Source organism: Numida meleagris, chromosome Z (genome assembly GCF_002078875.1).
Source record: "Numida meleagris isolate 19003 breed g44 Domestic line chromosome Z, NumMel1.0, whole genome shotgun sequence".
In the NCBI taxonomy this organism is placed as follows: Eukaryota; Metazoa; Chordata; class Aves; order Galliformes; family Numididae; genus Numida; species Numida meleagris.
In genome coordinates, this window is record NC_034438.1 from 8,467,939 (window position 1) to 8,486,250 (window position 18,312).

The 18,312-nt window shown below is 53.2% G+C and overlaps 1 protein-coding gene across 7 annotated transcripts in view; it reads left to right on the forward strand.

Annotated features, from left to right (window-relative positions):
• The window catches only part of CNTFR (ciliary neurotrophic factor receptor), a 174,877-nt gene extending 156,909 nt beyond the window's left edge, over positions 1-17,968 (forward strand). For 6 of the 7 annotated variants that reach the window (XM_021380425.1, XM_021380427.1, XM_021380431.1 and 3 more), the window contains 4 exons: positions 4,011-4,174; positions 15,137-15,317; positions 16,016-16,160; positions 16,813-17,968. In XM_021380425.1, the coding sequence (XP_021236100.1) occupies positions 4,011-4,174; positions 15,137-15,317; positions 16,016-16,160; position 16,813 (491 nt within the window). In that variant the 3' untranslated portion in view covers positions 16,814-17,968. Of the gene's footprint in view, positions 1-4,010; positions 4,175-15,136; positions 15,318-16,015; positions 16,162-16,812 lie in introns of those variants that run through there. The other variant, XM_021380426.1, reaches the window with a different exon arrangement.

The window sequence follows — 18,312 nt, forward strand, 5'->3', positions numbered from 1 at the left end:
CTTTGAATTTTGCTTTGCCAGATGGAGGTGCAGAGAAACCTGGGGCTTGAAACAAAACTATGGTACTCGCTTGTTGCAAAGGGCTGAGGGGTGTGAAGCCCTTACTTCGTGTCTGCTGGGACCACCCACTGGCCAGCCACAAAAAGACCCCTGGGAAGAGGTGACCTCTTTTGGTTTTGCTTCCTTCCTCCTCCACCGGTGTCCTCAGCAGCAAATCCCTTCCCCAGCCGCTCAGAAGACGGACTCTAATTGAGTGGAAAATGAGTGGTGCTTTCTTTTGATATCCGGAGCCGATGCCTTGCTGGCGGTCGCATGATGCTGCCTGTTAGCAGCCAGCTGCAAGGGGCTGCTCTGTGTTTCCATTCCCAGTCATCACTGGAAGAGGGTTTCCAGCTCTCTGACCCCCATCTTTCATTGCTAGGACATCCAGGCTGCCTCCTGCCCTGTCTCGCAGCTGGAAATTGTTTTCATAATTATGTTTTCTGCAAAGATATAAATATTAATAAAGGTGAGCATTGTGAGGGAAGGGCTGTGCAAAGCCTTGTGGGCATCACAGCTCCAGTCCCAAGTCAGGAGGAAGTGGGAGAAGGGCTGGAGGAAGATAGGAGAAGGCTTGAGGCAAAGAAAGGTACCAGGCAGGAGTGGTGCAGTGTGCTAGGGGCTACCCTTCCCCTTCATGATGACTGGGAATGTTCTTCTGTGATGTATCCCCCACTTCCAAGAGCATCCCACAGCAGAGCAGGGACAGCACCACAGTGCCAGCATCCCACCTCAGTGGCAACGCCATTCTTTCTCCTGATGTGAACATGGGGCGGATGAGCAGGAGAAGATGCACAGCATTTAAAATGTAACATCCTGGCAGCTCTGATTATTCTGGTGAAATGGCAGGGCTGCAGCCAAGCAAGGGAGGGCAGAAGGGCTTGCTTAGGTGTGGTCACAGAGGATTTGCACCCAAAAATAGTTGGATGGATAGTAACCGAGGGTTTTATTATCATGTTTTCCTGCCTCACCCCATCCCAGGCTATTGGGTCGTGGCTGCTTAGAAGGGGACATGCTCAGCACAGGAGGAAGGTGGCAGCACCGGCCACACGTCCATTGTGTGACCCTGGGGAGGTTGCCCAATTGTCTCCACTGCAGCTCTGGGGCAGTGAATACGCAGAGTATCTTGGAGGGACTGTGTGAGGATGAACGTGCTGTCCCCTGTAAGAAATTCAGTCTCTGAGCACGAGTATACAGTTGCCTAGACAGAAGGTCAGTTCAATTCATACTACTTAGGGAGGCAGAATTAAATTACGTAGACTGACATTTGGCTAAGACATGGAGTTTAATGTCCCTCTTCTCAGGGAAAATGCCAGGGGATATTTAACGGCCGCAAGGCATCCATTTCAGCATGGGGCAGAAGGATGGATGCATGATGTGTGCTCGGGCAGCACCTCCTTCGATGAGCACTTGTGGTCCAGCGTGAGCCTGCAAAGCCTTTAGGCAAAGTCTGACCTGTTCCAAAAACCAGAGATAGTCACAAGACCCTTTCTGAGCCCGAAAGTGAAGCAGGATGAGCTGTGAGCTGCCTCCCAGCCAAATCCCATGTCTTCTTCTTGGGAATGTTTGGAGATGCTCCCTCAGCTCTGCAGGATAATTTTAGATCTGGTTTTGCAGCCGCTTAACCAATACTCAGCCTAATGCCCATCGTCCATTATTATTATTATTACTATTATTACTTATATTACATTACTGCCTGCAGGCCTGTGCTGAGGACACAGCTCCATTATGCTCACTGATGTACAGCCAGACAGCCCCTGCCTCGCAATTTGCTGTCTAAATGGACTGGACAGACAAAGGCCGGGGGAAGGAGGAGCTGGGAGCAGGGACTTGGGATGCTGTGGAGGATGAAGCACTCCTTCAAGGTCAAGCGCTGGACCAGTTGCAGAGGTGATGTAGAGCCCTGCGTACTGGCTCCCACATCCCCGCAGGGATGGAGGGACGTGGCAGGAGTGGCTCCAGCTCTGTTTTCTGGGAGGGACTGGCACTGCCGCACCTCTCTTAAGCCTGGGCAGGAGTCCCGCAGCCGGGGGGACACGTGGGGAGGCAGCCGCAGCCCTCGTGATGGTTTTCCCATTAAGACACAGTGACGTTTGAAGGCTCACTGCAGCCGGGAGCTCTGCCACACTCGCTTTAAGCCAGCACAGCTCTCCTCTAATGGCCACTGACCCGTGTGAGGGGGTGACATCCCTGAAAAATGGAGGGATGACTCCCCCTCAGCATCAGAGCACCTTCTTTGCTCTCCTCCAACCTGCCGCCATGGCATTTCCCATCCCCTGCGTTACACCAGGGCTCTGCTCACAGCTGTGACATCCCATTGTGTCCATCCCCACCCCGGTGCTTTTATCCCTTGCTGTGGAGCCACAGTTTGCTTTCATCTGCATTCATTCAGCCAAACAGATTTTTGTTTTGCAAACCCAGCCTGCTGAGCCAGCGCTGGATTTATATTTTTCCGTGTGTGTTTGGACTCCAAGGCCCCGTGGATGGAAGCTGATGTCCAGCCCAAGCCCAGGGATTCAAAGTGAGCAAGGGAATTACACAGCCATCTGGAGTAGCTCAGCGCTGCAGTCCCAGCAAATCATCCCTGCTGCTGCAGCTCCTGCCTGCCTCACACAGTTACTGTCCTCAAATGGAGTGACCCCAAAAAGCTCATGCACTGATTGCCTGCCCTGCCCAACTCCAACTCGCCCCTTGCAAAGTGGCAGTGAATGGCATGCACACAGCTCCCTTTGCAGCAGTGCCATCCCACATGAGCATCTGGTCCCATACACCTTCAAGCCTGCAGCTCACTTGCCACCTTCACTGACCAGAGGATGCAAAGCCCCTGTGGAGGTGTCACCTCCTGCTGACATCAGACAGGGAGCTGCCATGGGGCCAGCAGGGAGGAGATGGTTCTGAGTGTATGGCTGGAGCTTAGTCAGGCTCCTCCTAACCCCAGAATCCTCCCTGCATGCTTGGAAGCCTTCACAAGTTTCTGGTCAGAGTAGGAGGACATTCCTTTATCCAGGGGTTTTCAGGCTGAGAGTGACAGTTTCTTCACGCAGTTTTCATGTGGATTTGGGAAGTGTTGAGAACTCACCCAGGACACCACCACTCTGTGATTCTGTGACTCACCTGCATCACTGTTCTTAGCACAGATAGCCTTGTGAGCTGTCCCATGGAAATCCTTCACCTTCTGAGCTCCTGAGTCTGCAGCAAAGCTTCAGGACATCTCCGTGCACAGCTCCTCAGGAGGGATGTGTTTTAACCAGGCTGCTTTTGCCTGCCAGGCCTTTGCACAACCCATATTTTGGACTTCTCAGGGCTTTGCTGCTGCAAATTGTGAGTCTGAGCTGCTGGTGATCTGGTGAGACTTTTGGTGAGGAGCAAAGCTGACTCTGCAAAAGGCAGTACCATTCATCACAGCCTGCCTGGGGTTTGATCCCAGCACTTTAAAGTAGCAGCAACTTCACAGCATGTTGTGTAGCTAGCAGTCAATTAATATTCACTTTAAATACTTGTTGCGTAGTGAAAAAGTACCCCTGTATCTCAAAAGCAGAGCAGCAGTGAGAAAGAGAGATCTAGGATGGAAGGTGATCACCATTGTGCTTTGCCTGTACTGCATGCAGTGGGCCAGTGCTCGGAACCCCCAGCCCTAAACTCTGCGAGCTACTGAGAGGTGAGTGGGTTTGATGGCAGGTCAGACTCCCAGCCATCCAGAGAAGCAAGGAAAGCATGGGGTTACCTGCGGGGAGGAAGGATGTTCTCTGCTCTGGCCAGGTGCTGGCATCTCCTTGGTGCTGGTTACTCTGAGCCAGGATAGCCCTGACCCATAGACACTACAAGGTGATTTTATGTGGCTCGTGAGCCATCACTTGGGCTTACTCATTCCCAGAGCACATCACCTAGGTGGGCTTTTCACCCACCTCCCCACTGTAAGACCTGTTGCATCCAATTAGTGGGACTTTAACAGCCACTCTTTTCCCTTACAGTAAAGCCGGATCCTCCAGAGAGCGTGATGGCCAAGCCTGTGCCCAATAACCCCCGGCGGCTGGAAGTGTCATGGCAGAACCCCTCATCCTGGCCTGACCCCGAGTCCTTCCCACTCAAGTTCTTCCTGCGCTATCGGCCCCTGATCCTGGACCAGTGGCAGCATGTAAGTGGTGCTGAGCAGGAGGCAGCGGGGTGGCAACATGGGGTGGCCAGGAACCGAGAAATGTCTATTCACTTCCCAGTCAACACAGCCCCTTTTCCTCTCTTTTTCCCGCCTCCCTTTTCTTCCTCTGCCTTTTAAGTCATATTCTGCCTACAAATGGCTCTGCAGGCTCTCCCCTCTCTGCATTTTAATCCATGGCCTGTATCTGTTTTCCATACATATGTTCTGTATAAAACCTGCCAACAAGATGTAAAAGGCATTTAAAGTATAAATGTCACTGCATTTAAATGTGCCTCTGCCACATTTAGATTTTGAGCCAAAGATAAAATACCGTTCGCTGTAACTCAGGGCACAGTCGGCAACGGAGCGATTGCCGTGATGTTATCGTATTTCTTACTTTTATTTCTTGTTTCTTTAAAAAAAAAAATGTCAGTGAAATCCTTGGCAGCCTGCGGGACAGATTTCATTTGTTAGCGGCAGGAAGATAACGAACAGGCTTTTTTTTTTTTTTTTTTTTTTTTTTGCTATATGCTGCTTGCATGCTCCACTTACAAAGGAAAGCAGTCTGCTGCTGGATGAGAGGTGCTGCTGCACCGGTGTGGCTCATCCTGACATCTCTGAGATGGGCCAAAGGAAAGCCAATTAGCCAAACGTGATGGCAGTTTGCTTGATGAGGCATTTTGCCCAAAAAAGAGACAAACGGGAGCAGTCCATCCCCAGCACTCCATCCCCAAGGAGCTCACCTGCGATACAGAGCCGAAAGGGATTTTCTGCCAGACAGCTCTTCTTAGGGAGAAAAACGTCTCAAAAAGGGGATGAGAGGCTTTGTGCTGTGCTCGTGTCTCTGTAAGACGTCGTCGTCCCAGCGGGTTTTTCTCTTTCAGTTGCTTTTCTTTGATAAGGCGGCAGCGCAGGTCTTGTTTCAGACCGAAGCGTTTTGCTGATGGCTTTGAAAACCAGACAGGTGCTGGTAGAGTCTTCTCCCACTTGTCTCTGCTTGCCCTTCTCTTCTCAGAGGGAGAGTGAGAGCAGCTGCCAAGTCTCTGCTGGGGTAAGACAGCGACAGGAGTGTTCAGGTGTTCGCTGGTTGGAAGAGTTTTTTCATTTTGAGGGCAAAATATTCAAATTGTGGGAAAACGTGGAAAATGCATGGGAAATATGAAATGCAAAGCCAGTTATTTCGACTTACAAAACCATTGTGAAAAAGGCTGATGTTTTCCCCCGCTGCAGCCTGGTCCCTGTGACGTGCTTGCCAATGGGCTGCCTCCTGCCTCACATGTCAGGCTGGGACCAAGCCTGTGTGGGCACAGAGCAGCACACAGCTATGGTGGGAAATACATGGAGGTATTGGAGACACTGGTGGTGAGGCACCCTGGCTGCAAAAGTCAGCTGCAGGGCAGTCAAAAGTTGGCTTCTCCAAGCTGCAGAGGGGAGCAGTCCTCAGGATGGGTGCTTGAAGAGCTGGAAAGCTCAGCATCCCCAGAGGGCACAGTGGTACCAGTGGTGTCACTCTTAATCCATGGCATCTTGCAGGACACGTTTTATCAGTCACTGGCTGATGGAGAAGTGTGTTTGAGGAACAATTTGCTCAGTAAGCAAGTGCAAACATTCAGTGAGCAAGGTACCAGCCTTGCTTTCTGACTCCCTACCCCACTGGTTGCGTAATGAAAAATCTGATTTGTGGGTGTTTTGAGGAAAACTGCCACTATTCATCAGATGAATTATTTGCAAAACCTAATTCAGTCAGCTCCCAAGCACCAGGAATGGCAGTGCTACAGCAGCCAGAGCCCTGCCCCCCCAGGTGTGCCCTCCTTAGCCCATCTGGTCACCTTTCAAATTTAAGGATTTGTACCCCAAAGTGAGTTGCCTGATGCTATGAGACCTAGAGGTTTACCATCCTTGGAGGTGTTGAAGAAACAAGATGTGGTACTGAGGACATGATTAATGGGCATGGCAGTGATGGGCTGACGGTTGGACTAGATGATCTTAGTAGTCTTTTCAACCTTAATGATTCTATGATTCTATAAGCTCTGCTTTTCTAGACCTGTTGCTTGTTGTCATCTTGGGAGTGCCCAAGGAGCACCCAAAATCAATCCAGGAGAGGGAAGGTCATGGCTTGGTGGAGCCAAGGCCAGCTCAGCATGACCTAAGGTGAAGGTAGGTCTCTCCTTATAGGGACAGGTGTCCTGAGGTAGGATGCAGCAGGACCTGTATTTGCACAGCAAGGTATTAATTCATGCTGAAGTGAAGGTCTCCTGAGTGCCGTGATGAATGTCTATTGCTGTGGGAGCAGGGCTAGAGGGGAGCTCCAGGGACTGGCTAGAGACGCAGCTCTCCATGCTCGCACTGCACGTGGCATTTCTTGGCAAAAGCTGCAATTCCTTCCTCCCCTCCGCCTCCCATTATCTGCACAAGGGCTGATTTATGCACAGCACCTCGGCAGACAGGACTGAATGAGCACTAATAGGATCAGATGGATGTCGAGCTGTCGAATACTGTAGGGCCTGATTCAATCAGCGTCTGCTTTCTCCCAGGCTCTTCCTTTCAGGATTTTAATAATGCCAGGCCTTGGCACCAGAAGATGAAGCCGTCCGTGTCGGGAGCAGTGGATCTTATCAGGAGTGCTGCTGGGTGAGCCAGCCATCATTGCACAGCATCTTCCCCAGGGACAGCCAACCTGGGAGGTGCAGAGCAAGGGACACTGCGGGGACCCTCATCCCCTCCTTGGCATGGCAGAGTGCTCACAAAGGTGCATTTCAGCCTCAGCACGCTGTTTGCCCTCCCTTTCTCTGGACTCAGTAATGAATTTCCACTCAGGCCACTTAGCAGCTCTCGTGTTGGAGTTTGCTCTGGGAGTTATTACTGCATGCTCTGGGATTTATTAGCACAGAGAGACGATGAGTGTCCACGTGTGCGGGATGCTGCTTGCAGCAGAGCCATCGTGCCACCTCGCAACAGCTCTGTTGAATTCAGGCACAGGCATTTGCCAGCTGTGCAGGACACACAGCCACACTGTGTCACGTCGGGTGGCCACTCTGCCTCACTGAGACCGAGCTCAGCCAGAAAGCTGAGCAGCTTCAACATTGCGCTCTTCCCCTTCTGGAAGAGGGGCTGGCAGTTTCTTTCCTGCATGAAGAGAGATGAGATATTTGTAGCCTAAACAGGTTTTTCCATTCTCTCCTTTTGGCAGAATCTCATGTTCTGTCTCCTAAATATAAAACATTAAATGTTCAGGGTATCCTTTATTTTTCTCCTGCTTTTAAGTTTGTAATTCAAGCCAGATTAGCATGGTTTCCTCTTCTGTTTTATAGCCCCATCCTGGCCCCAAGCGAGCTCTCCTAATGCTCTCAGATGTTCCTCTAATGGATTACCTAGGCTGGAACTGGATACCCTTTCCTAATGGATTGCTAATAGCCTGTTTCTGGTTTTACAGGCTCCTTCAGTTAACTCACAACAGCAGCTATCTCTGCACGTGCCTGCAGGCTGCCCTCGAGCGTGGCTGCGTGCACGCTCATGGGTGCGATGGCATGCAGGTCCTTGGCCATGCAATGCCCACACAGCCAGGGATGTCCCAGGTGACTTCAGGGAGCCCAACACAGCTCATGTACCAGATCTACTCCTGCTCCGGGGTATCACCTGGATCAGGACCTCCCCGTCCCTGTTTCTGAAGGAGGTGGCATGTGCTGAGCACTGATGGGCTTGGTGCACAGGCACAGGAATGTGGCAGAGCTCAGAGGTAGCTGTAGCACTGGCAGCCAAGGGAGGAAGGGAGGATTTCCTCTGGTGAGTTGCCAGCAATTTGCAGATGCCGTCGCGAAGTCTAATTGAAGGCATTGGCTGTGCTGACAGCACAAAATGTTAACGAACCGTGCATCTTCAGATTTGCAGAAAAAGGTCATGAGATATTTAAAGCTAATAATGCGGTGGGGTTTTCTCCTTCATCTTCTGTTTTGGAAGCATTAGAGACATGTCTGTAAGCATTTGCAAAGGCTGGAAATGACTTTTTTTAGAACATCAAGTGGAGATCCTCATGCCATGCTGGGATGTTAGGAGCTGTGGCCATGAGCAGGGGTCTGTGCAGGGTCTGCTGTGTGGTGACAGCCAGGGTGGGTTTGAGGATGTTTCCCCAAGCAAAGCAATGTTTTCTACCAAGTCAGTGACTCTCACAGGCTAACGTAATGCACAAACATGTCCTAATCCTACACATCACTGCCCATGATGGGCAAGGGGAGGGAAGGAGCCGGGAAGGCAATTAGTGCGACCGCCTGCTGCAGCCACATCCCCATCGGGGTGGCAGCAATGTCACTTTGTGACACCACATTTCTTTGTGCCTGTTTGCATCCCTGTACTGCTTTGCCTGCGTTTCCCCTCCTCGCCAGGCAGCCTTGGCAGGGAGGTCACCCTGACCCAGCGCCATTAAAGCTTCACGCCTGGTTGCTTTTACTGCGACACTTCTCTTCCTTTCCCTCCTGGCTGCAAAGTCAGTGATTAAAAAAGAGGGGGGAAAAAAAAGGGGGAAATTAATAGGAGGCAGTGAAACGTTGAGGCTGGAATAGTGTTGCTTGCAGCTTGGTGTCAGGCAGAGCAGAGGTGCCACAGAGGTGGGAGTCCCATCTGCTGTAGTCCCTCTGCATTGGCCCCAGCAGCAGGAGGAAGCTTTTGCATGGTAAATGCATCTGCAGCCGGAGCCTGGAGATTGGTGCTGAGTGCCCTGAGCATCCCAGCCCCATTCTCCTGTGGCTGCAGGCGAAGCGAGCTCTGACAGTTGTCGCTTGGCAGGAGGGGAAGGCGCATCCGGAGACAGAGTCCCATTATTAACGAGATTACAGCTGTGCTTTCAAAGATGCTCTTTATTTTAAGCCAGAAGGGAGCCATTCAGCCTCATCTGGTGTGAGACAAGCCAAGCTGTGGAGGAGCCCTGCAATAACGCATCCTCCCCAGCCAATAGCTGAGTCTGAGCTGCATGCTGCAGCCTTTTTTAAGGGGTGACTGCAGGGACAATGGCTCGGACCCCACTGGGCTGCTCCGCTGCCCGGGTGGGGGGGAAGAGGCAGAGGGGGAGGAGAGTCCTTCATTTTTCCCAACCTTTCAGTTATCCCTGAAGGAGGGAGAAAGTTTTGTCTGGGGTTAACCAAACTGATCCCCACAGTGCCACAGGAGGAGGCATCTGGGGGCTCTTTTGTTAGTAATTAATGTCAGACCTATATGATCTCCTGATGAAAAGAGGAAAACAAAACCTTCCTTTGCCCCTGCCGACATCATTTCACAGGCGGCAGCAACTGTTTGCTGTGACCCAGCTCTCAGGGTTAACCCTGGTTTGGGGCAGGAGAAAGCCCACCAGGAGCGGGTCCCCCCCAAGGGCCGCAGAGAATGAAGGCACCTAAAGCAGCAGCAGCACGTGCAAGAAGGCACAACGCCTGGTGGTCCTTGGCCAGTCCCTGGTGGCTTTCCTTCTGCATTCCCCTACTCACTTAGGTGATGGGAGCTAACCAGATGAGCTTCAGCCCTACAAAAGCCAGGGTGCACCTTTTATTCTGGGGAAGCCAGAGGTATTCAATGTAGCACCTGGGGCAGTGTATGCCTCTGCATGGGTGTGCACAGAGGACTTGGTGCATGCTGTATTTGTGTTCTCTCCCCTCCAAAAAGCTGCATGGCTACTGGGGGCAATGCTGGTTTTCCCTCTGAATTGAAGCCCACCTGTCCCCAGCTAAATCAGGGAACATTTGGAATGTATCAGCACGCGAAGGAAGGGGACAACCTCAGGTTGTCATCCTTAGAGGTGTGCACAGAGGCTGCCTCTCTGTATCTGAAAGGATGAGGATGAAGATAGCAGCAAAGTGGTTTTGTCTTTTGATGTGAAGCAATGGATTTTTTTTTTCCAAGAAGGAAATACTTAGGCTGGATATCCTTCCTGGAGATGGTTTGCCCTGACTGTTCCCATCTCCTTGGTCTTGGGGCAGGTGATAGGAGCGCACTTAAGGCATCATCCAGTGGGAACTCAAAGTCTGCTTTGGGGTTTGCACAGTCCTAGCTGTGCATGTCATTGCTGATCACTGGGGAGGGCTGGATCCCACTGTAGGACCTAGGGGTGTCACCTGGTGTTGTCACTGCAGCACCCCTTCCAGGAGTCACACTGGAGAGTGGGAGACACTGAGGAACGGAAAGCAGAGCTGCAAACACATTTTTGTATGGGATGCAAAGAGAGGATGCAAAGATCCAATCTTCCCTTCTCCACCACCTTCCAGCACACTCCAGCCCCAAGCCCAGCTGCAGGGCAGGGAGGGCTGAGGCTCTCTCTTTCTGGAGACCATCCGGGCATCAGCCCTCCCCTGCGTCACCCTGTTCACCAGTAATTGCTACCTGGCTGCACAGAATGGAAACAGAGCTCAACTGAGAGCAGAGCACGCTGTGACCTTTTTACTGCCGGGGCACCTTGGCAGGACAGGCTAAGGGAGCACAGAGGGAAATTCACTACCTTAACCTCCACTGCACTGGGTGTGTGGATCCAGTGCCCTTTGAACATGTGTTAGGCGTGGGGTGAGAGATGGGCACTGCTCAGTGTGAACACTGTCCCAGGGATGTGGACCTGCAGGATGCCAGCCCATGCTGCCCTAGGCAAGCTGCAGGCTGAATTACTGGCTTCAAGGGCTCTTTTTCATTTCTCTCTGGTGTTTTTTTTGTTGTTGTTGTTTTGGTGGGGTTTTTTTGCAATGCTAATAGCTCCGCATTGCACTGGCTGCTGATCCCTCATTAATCTGGGCAGCGCTTCACAGCCAGCCAGAGTGACTTTTGGCAGGTGCACAAAGGCAGGCTGCGAAATGCGGACCCCTCCAGCCAAAAAAAAAAATTACCATGCACAGCCTTCCTCCAACTTTTGTCTCTGTGTGGCAGGGATGCGGATTAAGGAATTTCTCCCTCTCCCTTTGATGCTGTGTGTCCAACCATCCCCCCGTGACCTCCCCAGTCTGTCCTCCCTGCCTCTCCCTTCCTGTGTCCAGTTGGACCTGCTCTCTGTGTGTTTTCCCATCTGCTGCTGCTGCTGCATTTCTGTGCTGAAACACAGGCACCCGCGCATGGACTTTCTCATCAGCCATGACAAAGCTGTTCCCGCTCTGATATATCCCCCAGCTCAGAAATGCCTCTTGGAAAACCCAAACTACACCTCAGGATGTTCTATGTAAGGGGGGAGATGGGTGCTGCACCCTACACCTTCCCTTTTTTGTCTGCTGTCTAAATAGCTTAGGACAGCATCCTCCAAGATCCCACAAGGAAGATGTTTCATCCTGGGTCTTGGGGAGCATCCTCCATGACCCTGTACTCCCATCTGCAAACATTCAGCTGCAGACCAGCTGCATCTAGGGGGCAGCAGGAGAAGCAGGAGCTGAGCTCATCCCTCAGTGCTGGGGGCAGCAGTAGAAGCAGGAGCTGAGCTCATCCCTCAGTGCTGGGTGCAGCAGTGGGTGCTAGGAGCCTGTCCCTGCTGGGCACCCTGATCCAGCTCGGGTTTTGGGCAGAGGAGGGCAGGTTTGGTATGGGTTTCTGCCGGCATCCAGTTAAGGTTGGTGGATGCCTAGCCGTCCTACAGGAGGGACCAGGATCCTCCTTTCCTTTTTCCCATTCTCCCTTCTGCCTGGACCTCCCAGAATTTCCGTTTTCACCTGTCCCATAAGTGAAATGAGCTCAAACCCCTTTCCTGCAGGACTGTACCAGTTCTGGGAAGGGAGCAGCTAACCCCAGCCATAGAGATGAGAGGCAGCACAGGGCTGGTTCTCTGCATCTTCAACAGGCTGGGAAAACAGTAAATCCTAGCACAAAGCCATACTGGGATCTGGGGTCTCGCCTGCCTCTGCCCCATGTAAGGCCCCTCCTTGAAGGCATGTCCCCTGTGCAGGCAGCTGCAGCCACATCCTTCACCCCAGGAGGATAATGACACCCTGTGGTGACCACAGTTGTGGCCCCTTTCATCTCACCAGTGACACCCAGCAGTGCCATGGCACAGCTCGAGATGCCTTCCCTGACACCAAGCAGCAGGGCAGTGGGGGGACAGGGGACAGGGAATGGGCGCCGTAGCACATGGTGACCTCTGAGCCTAGCTGAGGCATAGCTGTATCTGTACTGGAGCAACCTTAGGGCTGTGTGCCCCAGAATGATGACCAGGCATTAAAGGCAGATTCTGGTGGAAAGATGCCAAACACTGTACCTGCTTCCTGCACCCTCTAAACCTGGCACTCCGGTCAGCTGCACCTGTGCCAGTGGGTCAGACCCAGGCTCAGTGCTTTTGCTCTTCCCTGCAGAGCTCATGCCCCATGTGCAGGGATAAGCTGAGCTCAGCATGCCTCCTGCCCAGCCCAAAAAGTGCAGCAGTGAGACGGACACACACCTTTCCCCCTGCTCCCCTGAGGATTTGGTAGCAACTTTGCACCTTGTGGGTGGCAGAAGGCCCTTTGCTCCAGATGTGCTGCAGATGTGAGGCTCCAAGCCACTGGGAGCAGCTGCGAGCACAGAGCCTGGCTTGTGGAGGGCTGCAGGCAGCACTCAGACAGGGAACGTGGGCAGAAAGGCTCTTGCCCACAGTGAGAAAGCAAAGCATCCCCTTCCCTGGTGGGAAACTTTATAAGCTGAGGATGACGTTTGTGTAACAAAAGGATGAAATCTGTGCTGGGATGTTGAATATGCTGTGCAGGTGAGATGGCAAAAGGGCTGATTGTTTCTCAAAGTGGGTTACTGCCTTTCTGGTACCCTTGCAAGGAGCAGGGTGATGGCTTTGACCACACCAGTCACTAGCCAGGCAGTGCTGCCAAGGCACACATCCCTCGCAGGGACATTGTCCCCATGCATGCCAAGCGGCAGTGCCAGGACATCCTTGCCACATGGGCACACTGACTGTGCTGCACCCCAGTGCTGCAGCTCTCTTAGCTTGTTTCTTTTCAGTTTTTGGGATGCAAGCAAGAACCAGGCAGAAGTTTTTGTCTCTCTCTTGCTGCCGCTGTTGAACCAAGTTCTTAATAAAACTCAGCTGTCAGTGTTTCCTGGGGCAGTGGGATGCTGTGTTGGAGCCTTCTGCTCCTGGCAGCATCACTCACCTTGATGCTGTCTCCTGGAGACTCAGCTACCATCTGCTTCCACACCCCGAATTTGAACCCTGTCTGAGTTTGGGAGCTCACCGAGCACAAAAGATGCTGTGGCATCTTCTCTGCATAATGTCATAGAATCAAAGAATCTTAAGAGTTGGAAGGGACCTTTAAAAGTCATCTAGTCCAACTCCTCTGCAATGAACAGGGACATCTACAGCTAGCTCAGGTTGCCCAGGGCTTGATCCAGCTTTGCCATGAAAGTCTCCAGGGACAGGGCATCATCCACATCTCTAGGCATCCTGTGCCAGTGTCTCACCACTCTCAGTGTAAAAGACTTTTTCCTTACATCCAACCTAAATCTCCCCTCTTTGAGCTTGAAGCCATTTCTCCTTGTTCTATCACCACAGACCCTGCTGAAGAGTCTGTCCCCTTCTTTCCTGTCGCTCCCCTTTAGATACAGACAGGCCGCTCTCAGGTCTCCCACAGCCTTCTCTTCTCCAGGCTGCACAGCCCCAGCTCTCTGAGCCTGTCCTTGTAGGATAGGTGTTCCATCCCTTGGATCATTTTTGTGGCCCTCCTCTGGACGCACTCCAGCAGGTCTCTGTCTCTCCTGTACTGAGGACTCCACATCTGGACGCAGATGTCCCTGTCCCCAGAGCTGCGCAGAGCCACTGGGACCTCAACACTTGGCATGAAGCCATCAGCAGGCTCAGAGGCCGAGCACCATGTCCCCCCTTTGCCTCCTGAGCAGATGGGCTGTGTCAGTCCCTCTTCCCCCCGGACATGTTTATCATCAACATGTGTTGCAAGGGAAGGTGGTTCATGTCAGCTGGGCGAGGAGGGAGAGCGAGGCTGCACAAAGGGGTGTCCGTGGTCATGCAGGGTTTGTGTGGCCCCGTGCTACTCCATGCCAGACACCAGTAAGTATTAATGATGAACCTAAAGGAAGGGTGCACAGTGATGCACAGTGTCCTCCTGCAATGGTCAGAACTCCGGTGCAGCTTGGTGTCATGTCTGGCATGTTGTGTCAGCACTGAGCTTTCCCCCGCTGTCACTCCCGTGTGTTTGCAGTGGCCCTGCAGTGTGGATGCGTTTCTATAAGGATACATCTCAGAGTGGATCAGATGTCCCCAGAAGGTCTGGACTAAGATTGGATTTAAACCACTGCATCAGCAGCCACATGGCCAGGAGGACAACGGGGCCTCCAGTGGCCCAGGGAGTAGTGACAACAAGACAGAGGGCATTTTTGTAGGAAAGACAGCAGGACACGAGTTTATCCTTGTGCAATGGCCCAGCCAGAGGGCTGCAAGCCCAGGAGTGGGGTTGCTGAAGGTGTGCTGGCAAGGGAACCTCCTCCCAGCCCCAAAAGTATGTGCATGCACGGACAGTACGTGCTACGGCCGCTCCCCACATCCCAACATGTCCGAGCGCAGCTGACCACACATTTACTAGTTTCTGGTGACCTCTAGAGGAAGCAACTCCACTCTGACTCTGCAGATCTGGGGACTCACTTCACCCTTGCTTAGCTGTAGCTGGAGCATCTCCCCTGCGTCCCTGCACAGTGATCATACCTCTGGCCCAAACCACCCCAGAAAAACCTCCAGTCTGGTTAGGAGGATGCATAGGGGCATGTGGATATCAGGGTTAACACTCTGCCCATTGCCATTTGTGCACAACCAGCTTCAACCCCAGCCTTTTACCCCCTCGCTTTGCCTTTTAGCTGATATTTTCTCCCTGTGGTGGTACAAAAGTGCCATGAACCAGTCTCTTTATCACCCTCTAGCTGGGCTAAACATACTGATCATCTCACACCTCCCAGTGCCAGAGTTGCTCCTCTGGCTGCCCCCCATCCGCAGCAACCCCCTGCCTGATCCCCACCTGCCCACAGGTAGAGCTGTCGGATGGGACATCACACACCATCACAGATGCCTATGCCGGCAAGGAGTACATCATCCAGGTGGCTGCCAAAGACAATGACATAGGCACATGGAGCGACTGGAGTGTGGCTGTGCATGCCACCCCCTGGACGGAGGAGCCCAAGCACCTCACCACCGAGGTCCAGATCACAGGTGAGACCCTCACCCAGCACAAACACCCTGCACTAAGGGGTCCTGGATATGGAGATGCCCATCACTGTGCGGGAGGGGAGCACAGCCCTTTATCCTGTACCTTCACACCCCTGTGGCCCTGTTGCTTGGTCAGAATGGCCCAGGAGCTGCTGACTCAGCACACCCAGCTCTGACATCTTCCTTACTGGGGTGCTCCAAGTGCCACGACAGAGCTCTGGATTTATTATTATTCGCTGGAGCGCTGCCCCTCTCCGTCTCCAGCTCTACCTCCCCTCCACACCTCCGACCCCGCACAATGGCTCGGAGCGATGCCAATTAGAAATAAAAGCCACCAAGTTAACAAGCCTCTGTTTCTAGGAAAGAGCTGGGACCGTGTCCAAGTGCACGTTATCAGCCCTTGGCTTCCCAGAAGGATGGGAGCGTGCCCTGCACCGGTTCCCCTGACTGGCACCAGCTGTAGGGTGGCTGGGAAGTGCTGGGGGACACTCATTGCTGGGCACTCTGGAACCCTCTGGGTCTACTGTTAGAGAAGGGAAAGTCCTATAGACCACATTGTCTCCATTCTCATCATCTTGTCCATCCGGCTTGGCTCTGGTGTAGCACGGTGGGGCAGTGTGGGGATGGGATGGTGCCCTATTCCTGTGGGAACATCCTAGGGTGCCCCAGCGCCCCTCACCACCTACTCTCCCTCCCTGCAGAGACAACGAGCACCAGCACTTCCTCTTTCATGCCACCCCCCACCACCAAGATCTGCGACAAGGGGGCTGGAGTGGGCAGCGGGGCCGTGGCAGTGTGTTGGACAGCTGGACTGGTCTTGGCTGCCTATGGTGTCCTCTTTATTTAGTAAGTATGCCCCAAATGGGGGGCATGAGAGATAGAATTAGGTGCTGGGAGGGCATGAAGAGCTCAGGGTCTCTAGCATCGTTGGGAAGAAGATGCTGACCAGCTTGTGGGCTGTGGGTGTTGGGTAAGATGCATTTGGGCTTGCTTGCAGTTGTCAATAAACCCAGTATGGCTGCTTTTCCAAATTGGGTGTTCTGGTGAAGATAGCTGGAAATGGTTTTTCAGACATTTTCGGCAAAGCTTGCAAAGATGTTGGGCTTAGATGCCTCATGTTCAGCAGAGATGGGGCATAAAGGATGTGCCACCCAAAAGGTGGCACCAGAATGTGCCACCACAGCTTCTCACATACTGAATGAGGATTTGACACATGACAGTTCCCATGGTCCTTTCCCTCTGGGTGCATCACCCCCACGCATGATGTTAGCAGTGGCAATGGGAGAGGTGGTGTCACGCAGACAAGGGTGGGAGGGCAGGGTCTGGTGGGAGGAGGAGGTGGAGGTGATGGCTTTGTGTGCTTGGGTTCTAGTGAGGTGTGTATTTCTTCTTGGGGAAAAAGCCATATTCAGCTCGGCATATCCCCAGAGCTATGTCAGTGTCTGGGCAAGACCAAGCTGGAGGTAGGATGAGTGACCCTTTCTCCTCCCCATCACAGATCCCCATCCGTTGCAGCCCAGCGGAGACAACCTCCCACAGCCACCGCCACCGCCACCACCACACTCCCTCCGCCCCCGACCTGTTTTGAGTCTCTTTATCTCTTCGATTTTGCACACGTTGAGGACGTATCACGCTTCTTGCCATCGCTGCGGAGGAGGACAGAGCCACCATCTCCCCCTCCAGGGGGACCTGCCCCAGAAAACCTCGCCAAGAGCCCAGAGCGAGGACGTGCACTTGTCCCCATGTCACCCACCCCGTCCCCACTCCCAGCAAGGCGCAACGAGCCCGGGCACCACGCCGCAGCCCCGGACCCCGCGGGCCAGCCCCGCCATCGCTCATACAGCTAACCCGCCAGGCCAAAGACGTGCCACTGCCGCGCCAGCACGCCACCGGGACGCGGGTGACAGAGAGCGTGATGGCGCGTGCTCGGAAGAGGGGATGGGGAACGGGGACGGGGATGGAGGGATGCTCTCAACCTGCGGCCAAAGGGGGCACCCCGAGGACCGGACTCACTCCCCCCCTGAGCTCTTGATGGCGCGGAAAAGCTGGAGGGGTGCAGGATGAGGGCTCGGTTCCCTCCGAGGGGATGGTGGAGGGATGAACTGGTGGCTTTCAGGAGTGCAATGGGGATTCGGGAGCTGGCTCGGTTTTCATGGGGATAAAAGGGGATCAAAACAGCGACAAAAGCCTAGGCTCCCCCCAGCAGCCCCTTGCAGAGCATCGCGGAGCCTGCCCCTCCAGCCAGCGCCCAGCAGCACCCAGAGGAGCCTTCACCACCCCGTCCCCACGCCCCCACACTCTTTTAACCACGTTGGATACAGGGAATCGCCTCCATCAACATCTTTGTCTTACTCTTCAGCAAAATAAGAATAGCTTTGCTGTCCCCTTAGAGCTGGAGCCCCGCAGACCTGTCCCCTGCTGTCCTTGGCTGTCCCCATCCCACTCTGCTTCCCTCCCCGTCCCACCCCAGGCCCTGTTTTGTAAAGACAACAACTCTTGTCCCTGCCCAAACCCAAGCGCAGTATTTAATACCGTACGTCCTAGTATTCCAACTGTTGACATGCTGTATTTGAATTTTTTATAGATGTATATATATAAAAAAAAAAAAAGAAAACAAAAAAAATTAATGGAGGGAAAAAAAAAAAAAGCCCACACAGACACATGCACACACACACACACATGCGCGCGCGCACCAGGAGAAACGGTCTTCATTAAATGATCATTTCATGACCACTGGCAGCCCTGGGTGTTATTTCCCCTCCGGACGGGTGGGTTTGGCTGCATGCTCCCAGGCACAGTCCTGACTGTGAGGGGAAGGATGTGGGAACACAGGCAGCATCAGCTCGCTGGAAGGGCAGCACAAAACCTGGCCTCCAGGGCACCTTGAGAAGGTGTAAGGATTCTGGTGGGGTGCCCACCACTTGAAACCTGGGGATTGGCTGTCACCACCCCCATGTGGCATCCACGCTGTGGTGGGGAAGTAGCTGGCTGCCAATTG